The following is an 8,285-nucleotide window of genomic DNA, read 5'->3' as shown; positions in this document are numbered from 1 at the left end:
TTCTAGGGGTATGTGGCAGTGCCAGAGCCTTGAAATCCCACCGCCTTCATGACTCTGGGTCTGGAAGCTAAAGGGAGGGGACTAGATGCTCTGAAGGATAAAGGTAGAAATATAAAACTGTTTGAAATCACTTGCCTGGGGGCAGATGTGGGTACACCGCGGCCTCCTTCAGCCCTGTGGGCCCTTCCTGAGAAGAGTCTAGGGAGGCTGGCCCTTCGGACTCGGGCATCTGTAGAGACTGGAGTTCACCTGTAGACGGGTCTACTTCTTTTGAAGATAAATGAGTCCAGTCCTCGTCCCCTCCTGAACAGTTATCAGACTCCATCTGTTCCTGGAACAGAAGCAGTCATGAGCACACAAGGACCCACCCACAGCCCCAGTTCCTGGGAGAGGCAGGTGTGGACAAAGGGCAAGGAAAGTTCTAGCAGAGGGCTCACAGACTGAACTGTAACAGAAAAGCCATCAGCCAGCCATGTAAGCACCAGGCAGTGGCTGTGGCCTCTGGAGGGGGAGACTTGCCTCAGGCTGCCCCGGCTCTAGAGCTATCTTGTCCATCTGCTCCGCCAGAGACTGCGCAGCACCCTCCGTGTCCCCGTCCGGTTTGCTGGGGTCAGAAGAGCAGCTGCTCGGCTGAGAGCTACACTTCTCCTCCGTGCTGGAGCTGCCCGGAGAGACGGGTGTGAGGCGGCTTCTCTTCCCTCCATGTTCCACGTCAATATCCACTTCGATGCCTAGAGAGACCGAGGAGGAAACAAAAACCAGTGAGGCCTTCACAGAACCTCCCTGATGTGACACAGTGTGTAGGGCGCACGGGCTTACAGAGCCCTTCCATGTTCAGTCCCCCTGAGCGTCACGGGTCAGGACAGAGTGGGATCTGCTACCCTCCACAGTCACACAGCCAGAGCAGGACCAGGCAAATGGATGGTCATTTCTTTATCTTCAAGATCCCAAGGGCTGACTGCTCCCAATATCCTGGCTTCTAGAAAAACTCTGCTGACTTGTCCACCTCATTGGACCTTTCTCTTCTTCCAACTTAAGGAAACTTTAATCTCCACTAACATCCCAGGTCAGCTTTGGAGCCAGAAAACCCATAAAGAGATCTTGTTTTTCCCTAAATGTGTGGGCAGCAGCTGTATGGCAGGCAGGGCCAAGCCCTAGGAATGGGGAGCCAAACCCCAGGTGGCCAGGCTGTCCCAGCCATGGCGCTGAGGACCACATGAAGCATCACACTTGTGTGTGGGGCCTGGTGATGTGAAAAACAGAGTAAATGCTAGAATCCTGCTTAACTTTGTGAGGCTGGAAACACAGGCCAGCAGGTCTCCTCTGGTCTCTCACACGGGCACATGCTCACTGAGGACCCGGAAGGTGGTCCCTGGTGCTCTTTTTTAAGTTTGTTTTTGAGAGAAAAGTGACAACACACCAGCAAGAAGGGCAGAGACAGATGGACAGAGGATATGAAGCGAACTCTGCACAGAGAGCAGCAAGCCCGATGCGGGGCTCAAACTCAACAACCGTGAGATCATGACCTGAGCCAAAGTCAGACGCTTAACCTACTGAGCCACCCAGTGCCCTAATGTTTATTTTTGAGAGAGCGTTGAGTGGGAGAGAGGCAGGGAGAGAGAGATAGAATCTAAGCAGGCTCCATGCTGTCAACACAGAGCCTGGTGTAGGGCTCGATCTCACGAACCATTGAGATCACGACCTGAGTCAGACACTTAACTGACAGCTACCCAGACGCCAGGCTGTGTTTCTAACTAATTTCTCAAAGGACGACACGCCCACGGCTTACAGTCAGCTCCTAAAGGCTATCTCGAAGACTCCCTGTCCCCCACCACAGCCTGCCCACTCCCAAAAGACAGCTTTCAATCCACACTGCTCTTCCTTGTTGGCTTCTTATTCTAGATCCACTTACCTCCCCTTCCCCTATGCTTTCAAAACTTTTAGTGACAACATAATGCCACTATATAAATATTGTTCTTTGCCAGCCCAAATACTGAACTTATTTCCTTGTAGTTTTTTTGGTTGTTTTTTTTTTTTTTTGGCAACATTAACAACACTCACTTTTCTCATTTGCTCTCTCCGTATTCTGCCAACAGCTCTATGGAATTTTCTACCTGGGTTAAGTGCCAGATACCCCTACAGGTCCAGTTTTTCCCTGGAAACCATCCCTCTAGCACCACCCCCGGCTCTGCCCCATGCTGGCAGCTCCCTGGGCCAGAGGCACAGCTATGCTGCACCTGCCTCTCCTCTCCTACCTGATGCCTCCCATCTTGCTCATGTTTTGGGTCCCGTATTTTGAGCACCTTCCTCGTTCTGTGTTTATGTCTTCATTTTGTTGGGTTGGGGGAAGGTCCGAGCCAAGGAAGATGACTAAGACCTTGCATACCTGAAAACAACTTTGTTCTGCCCTCACACTTGACAATCAGGTGGGGGTAGCTCTCTTGGTTGAAAAACCATTTTAGCTCAGGCTTTTGAGGTCACTGGTTGTTCCATGGTCTTCCGGCTTCCAGTGCTGGCGCTTTGAACTCTCCAGTTTTTAGGATAACCTGGAGCATTTCCAGAGCCTCCCTTTATCCAAAGGGCTCTGAAACCAGGCAATAAGCTCTGGTGTGGGGTTTTTGGTCATTGTCCAAGACAACTGGGGTCCCCTTCAATCCAGAGGTTAATGTCCTTAGTGCTGAGATGCTCTTACATTCTTTGCTCATTTCCTTCCTTCGGTTTTGTCTGTTCTTTTTAGCATTTCTATTATTCATCCTATACTGGGCCTCCAGGATCAATCCTCAAATCTTCTCACTTTTTCCCTCTTCTCATCTCTATTTGTTTTGCTTCTGGAATATCTCCTCAAAATGACCTGAAAATCTAAGCCCCCTTCTGAGGTCTTTGTTATTTTTCTTCTGGATTCTAAGAACATTCTTATCTGTTCTTATCTTGGAGCGCACCTGGGTGGCTCAGTCTGTCTTTGGCTCAGATCATGATTCTCACAGTTTGGAAGTTCAAGCCCCACGTCGGACTCTCTGCTGTCGGTGTGGAGTCCACCTCGTATCCTGTCTCCCTCTGCCTCTTCCTTGCTCACACGTGAGCTCTCTCTCTCTCTCTCAAAAATAAACACTAAAAAAAAATTTTTTTAATCTGTTGTCATTTTATGGTATCCTATTCTTTTTTCAAGGATAGAAATATATTTTTGTATCTCACTGAGGATGTTAACATTCTTTTTCCTGTAATGTCCTTTCCCAAGTTCCTTCTTGTCCATGTGCTGAGATTTTCCCAAATGGTCGGTGATCTATGGCAGTCGATCCTAGTGAGGCACTCCCCAGGGCCATCATTCATTTCCCTCTGCAGGGTGACTGGGTGTATGGCCAGGCATCAGGATCCTAGGCAGCAGAGCTGTGGGACTCTGCTCCAGCATGCTCGGCCTCCCCTGAGCAGGGACTCCCTAGCGCCTGCTAGAGACCCACTGCTCATTCATGGTGCCCAATTCCAGGCTGTGGACACAGGGCAGGGTAAGGTAATAGTGTCCTTAAGGCTAAAGCTTCCCTGGGTCCAGCAATTAAACATCAGGTCTTGTGCATGGGTTGGCAAGGGCCACCATCTGGCTGACCAGCCAGTGATCTCTACGTGATCCCCGAACAGTGGTCTTGACTGCTCCTTGGCCTCTCCTGGACCGTGAGCGGCCATCTTGCCTCTCACCAGTATTCCTGTGCAGGATGCGGGCTTCTGATGCCTCCACTGTTGGTTACTACCCTCCATCCATTTCCCACCTTCCAAAGTTTGATGTCACCTCATCTTGTCCCCTATGATTTCTTCACCATGTTGTTTAATCCCTTTACTGTTATTTTGGTAGAGTTTGAGGAGCAAAGACAGGCTTAGCTACCAATACCCACCCCCCCATCTGCCATAGTTAAGCTGTTTTTACCCTACTATCCTCCAATATTTCATCATGAAAGGTTCCAACAAACAGAAAATTTGGAACAGTACAATGAACACCCACATACTCTCACTTTTCTCTATGGATGAACGATGGGACTTCTGTCAATGAACGAGAGATTCTAGAAGCCAAGTTCTCCAACTGATGATAACCTGACACTTAGGGGCTTACAATATGTACCACAGTCTGTGCCCTGCTTCCCCCAAAGCCTCTGTGTGGGGAAGGGTTTTCTCAAGTCCTGGACGTCAGGGACTGCAAACTCAGGCCAGGAACAGTCCTGGGACTCAGCAGTGGACCTGCTCAGCTGGTTCTCATGGCACCTACCAAAAAAGGCCTTGGAGTTTTACTTTAAAGCCGCTGAGTCACTGCACATAGACTGCCCTCTGGGAGGTATTAACGGCTGTCCCTGGGCCCCTGCTCTGGGAACAGTCCCTTCTCGGCCGTTGGGAGTATGAGTCATCCTAGCCATCAGGTACTCATGAGAAAGGAAGATACCTACAACACCAGAGCTTAATCAGTTCCTCAAGTGGCTCTCTGGGACTGAAATTACTCAAAGGCATATTTACTGACTTTACTTGTTTCATAGAGCTCTAGGCTCCTCCCTAGTTGTAGAAAGCAATTCCACCCACTTTGAAAGACTTAAAAAGGGCCTTTACCCTCATCCCAAAACACCTGGGCACTGCCAAAATTATTCCCAGATGTCTTGAGTGGGGCACCCAGGTCAAGGTCTGAAACATGCCACAAGCTCAGATGGGTCTCCGGATGGACAGCAAATGTGACCCAGAGTGGCCTGGGAAGCCTTCAAAACACAGACCCCGGGCCCTACCCAAGACCCATTTACCAGAATCAAAAAAGTGGACCTGAGACTCTACACTGTTCCAAAGTTCCCTACCTGAACCTAAACTTGGCTTTAGGACTCACCGGCTTGTCTTGTTCGTTTTTTTTAGTGAAGGACTTTGTTCTTCAGAGTCCTTTTAGTAACATTCCCATATAACAAAATCTATACCCCAAAAACCCGTGTTGGTGATTCTGATGCTCAGCCAGGCTAGAGAACCACTGCCCATTAACTGTCTTCCAAAAAGAAGCTTCCCATGCCCCTAAATCCCAGCCTTTGGAGGACCATCTCTCAAAATACCCAGGGCCTTCACGCTCTCAACACCACGTTGTAAGTGAGTGGCAGCTGGGGTTTAGCACTAGCTGATCTCTTGATTTGATGCCCCTTATAAAGCATTAACAACATTAGTTCTTTTCTCTCCCTCAAGTGCCTGAAACTCCAGTACAAAAACAGTATGTGGCCTGAGGTGTTGACGGGCAGCAATGCCAGGACATCACTGCTGCCGCAAAGCTGCATTCTGGGCTGAAGGAGTGGGAGCTGGGGTGCTCTCACGCTGGAGGTGAGGGCAGTCATGCCTCCCCTTCCACCAGCATCCTTTCAGACACTGGACATGACTTCTAGACCATCTGTGTGGGCACTTCCTGCCACTGCAGTCACAAAGCAGAGCACTTCTAGTCAGAGATCATGGAGCCACTATAATCTTGTCACCTTTGTAGTGGGCTATCACTGCCACAAAGCCCTGTCTGGAAGCCCCCACATCAAGACCAGCAGATGCAGAAGGTACTTTCTAAAGCCTCAGGCCAGGGGCACCTGGGTGGCTCAGTCAGTTAAACTTCAGACTTCAGCTCAGGTCATGATTCACAGTTCCTGAGTTCAAACCCCACATCAGACTCTGTGCTAGCTGCAGGGAGCCTGCTTGGGATTCTCTCTCTTTCTCTCTGTGCCTGTCCCCCATTCACCAGCGTGTGCACACTCTCCGAAATAAACTTAAAAAAAAAATTACAAAAATAAATAGATAAAGCCTAGGGCCAGTCACACCACCAGGAAGGTACTCGCTGTGGTTCACCCATGGAGAAACCTCACATCTGTGAAATCCAGTGTCACACAGAACTCCTTATCACACACTGCTCCCCAGCTCGGGCACAAGCCAGGCACGTAGAAAGCACCCAGAAAAGCTGGGGTTGCAAAGAAAAAAAAAAAGGGGGGGGGGTGTGGAGGGGAGAAAAAAAGAAACAGCATCTCAGCTAACTGCTCACTTAAGTCCTTGGGTAAACCCAAGACTCACGTTCGGGGAAAGTGCAGACTGCCCTTTGTGGGAAGAACTATCTGAAGTGGACAGGCCAGACCTGCAGCTGAGCCTCTTGGGATTATCCCAACCACACACTCACTGCTTCCAATTCACACCAGTGGAAAGCTCAAGAATTTGTCAGGGATTTCAACTGAGTGACCTGGGGTGCAGCACATGGCAAAGGTCAAGGTGAGCCAACAGATGCTCACCAGTATCAAGGGCACAGCAGTGACAACTCCTCTACAGTGTCCCAGGGGCAAACCACCAGACAGCCACCCACTAGTTCTCGAAACGCTGCTGTCAAAGGACAAAGACAGCCACTTACCCAGAGGGCTGAGGGCAGCTGCCACACTCTCCCCTACGTTCTTAAGGAAATTCACGCTGGGGTCCTCCGATGGGCCAGAAGCTTTGATTTGCAAAAAACAAGGATGTTTAATTCAAAGCATGTTTCTCAGTAACTTGAACACCTGTTGCAATCCTATCAAGTTCATTATGGGTCCCCTCTATCCCCAGGGGCCTTGTCCTGGCAGCCCTCCCTCACTCTCTCCCACTCTCGGCCCCTTTGTGACCCCGGTGCTCAGAAACCTGTGGGGGATTCAGTACACGCAGTAGAAAAAATAGACCACGTTCTAGCTCAAACCACATCAAAAATCAAACAAACATCCCCATCTTTGTTCCAAAGGATGAGGTAAATCGAAGGACAGTTAATAAAATCAGAATAAAACCAAAATCCAAAAATCTAGAACACAAGCCACATGTAAGTTAACTTTGTGATTGTGTTTAAAAAGACTTGAGTGTGGGTGGGTGCCTGGGTGCCTCACCTGGTTGAGTGTTTGACTCTTGGTTGGTTTTGGCTCAGGTCATGAACTCATGACCCATAGGATCAAGCCCCACGTCAGGCTCTGCGCTGCCAGTGCGGAGCTTACTTGGGACTCTCTGCCCCTCCCCTGCTCTCTCTCAAAATAAGCCAAACATTTAAAAAAAAAAAAAAAAGAGAAAAAAATAAAAAAAGACTTGAGCAGAGGCACCTGGATAGCTCAGTCAGTACAGCATAGGACTCTTGATCTCAGGGTCGAGTTCAAGCTGCATGTTGGGTGTAGACCTTACTTTAAAAAAAAAAAGGGGGGCGGTGGGGGTGCTCAGTCACTTAAGCATCAGACTCTTACTTTCAGCTCAGGTCATGATCTCAGCTTTGTGGGACTGAGCCCCACATCAAGCTCTGCACCAACAGTGTGGATCCCGCCCCGTCTACCCCTCCCCAGCTCATGCTCTGTCTCTCAAAATAAATATATAAACTTTAAGTAAGTAAGTAAGTAAATAAATAAATAAATAAAAGCCTTGAGCAGATTTAGCTGATTTTGCTGGCAGCCAACACAAAAGCAGCAGCGGGCATATCACAGAGGTGTGGGAGCTCTCAGGGCCTCCCTGCCTATAGGTGAGGGCCACCTCAGAAGGGCAGCATTGTGAGGCAGAAGCTGGGGGAAGATTACAGCTGATCACGCCTGAGCCGTGGCTAGATTCAGTGCAGGTGAGTTAGTGGCCTTGGGCACTTAGGTGCCTCAGTTTTCCAGCTATGAAATGAAGACAATGTCCCCCCACTTTGCAGGGTTTTGTTAGGATCAAATGCTGTGAACAGCTGTGAAGTGCCTGCCGGGCCACAGGCCCAGCAGCAGACTCGGGACTTGGGGAAGGCCCTCCGGCTCCACCAGGCCTGCCATCTCACCCTTCAGAAGCCGGCAGACTCAAGCCTCACCTGACTCCGCCGCAGGGCTGGGGCGGGCATCCCCTGCACGAGGGGGACGTGGGCTCCAATTCCCCGGTGGGCCCATCTCCCAGCCGGGCCACCCAAAGTGCCCATGCTTCAGTTTCCGGAGCCAGCGGCTATGTGAGAAGCCCTGACGAGGAGCAAGCAGAGGGGTGGCACAACACCATGTCAGGGGACTCCCTCCGCCCCAGGCCCACTCCAGGCCCACCCCAGCCCTCAGGGAAGCCCTACTCACCTCGGAGAAGGGCCCAAAGGTGGTGGGGAAGACAAGCTTGTTGTGCTCTCTGTGCAAGCCCTTCCCCTCACAGGCAGCACACAAGTCATAGTCCGGGCAGACGCTGCATTTGTAGCGGGTCCCCACCACCGGCCCATTGCAACCATCACAGATCACGTTGGGGTGCACCATGCTGCGGGGTGCCTCCTGAGCACACGGGGGGCGGTGGTCCCGCCGGCACTCCTTCTTCTCTGCAGG

General features: G+C 50.5%; 1 protein-coding gene across 4 annotated transcripts in view; it reads right to left on the bottom strand.

The window, feature by feature from the left end:
• Positions 1-8,285, bottom strand: part of SQSTM1 (sequestosome 1) — a 217,658-nt gene that overhangs the window by 193,516 nt on the left and 15,857 nt on the right. For 2 of the 4 annotated variants that reach the window (XM_060636416.3, XM_060636417.3), the window contains exons 3-7: positions 8,049-8,278; positions 7,802-7,943; positions 6,374-6,454; positions 520-731; positions 136-331 (exon numbers count right to left, since the gene is read on the bottom strand). In XM_060636416.3, the coding sequence (XP_060492399.1) occupies positions 136-331; positions 520-731; positions 6,374-6,454; positions 7,802-7,943; positions 8,049-8,278 (861 nt within the window). Of the gene's footprint in view, positions 1-118; positions 332-519; positions 732-6,373; positions 6,455-7,801; positions 7,944-8,048; positions 8,279-8,285 lie in introns of all 4 variants that reach the window. The other 2 variants (XM_078452001.2, XM_078451999.2) reach the window with 2 other exon arrangements.

Source organism: Panthera onca, chromosome A1 (assembly GCF_046562875.1).
Source record: "Panthera onca isolate mPanOnc1 chromosome A1, mPanOnc1 haplotype 2, whole genome shotgun sequence".
In the NCBI taxonomy this organism is placed as follows: domain Eukaryota; kingdom Metazoa; phylum Chordata; class Mammalia; order Carnivora; family Felidae; genus Panthera; species Panthera onca.
The sequence above is the reverse complement of the archived record's forward strand: the minus strand, read 5'-3'. Positions and strand labels throughout refer to the sequence as shown.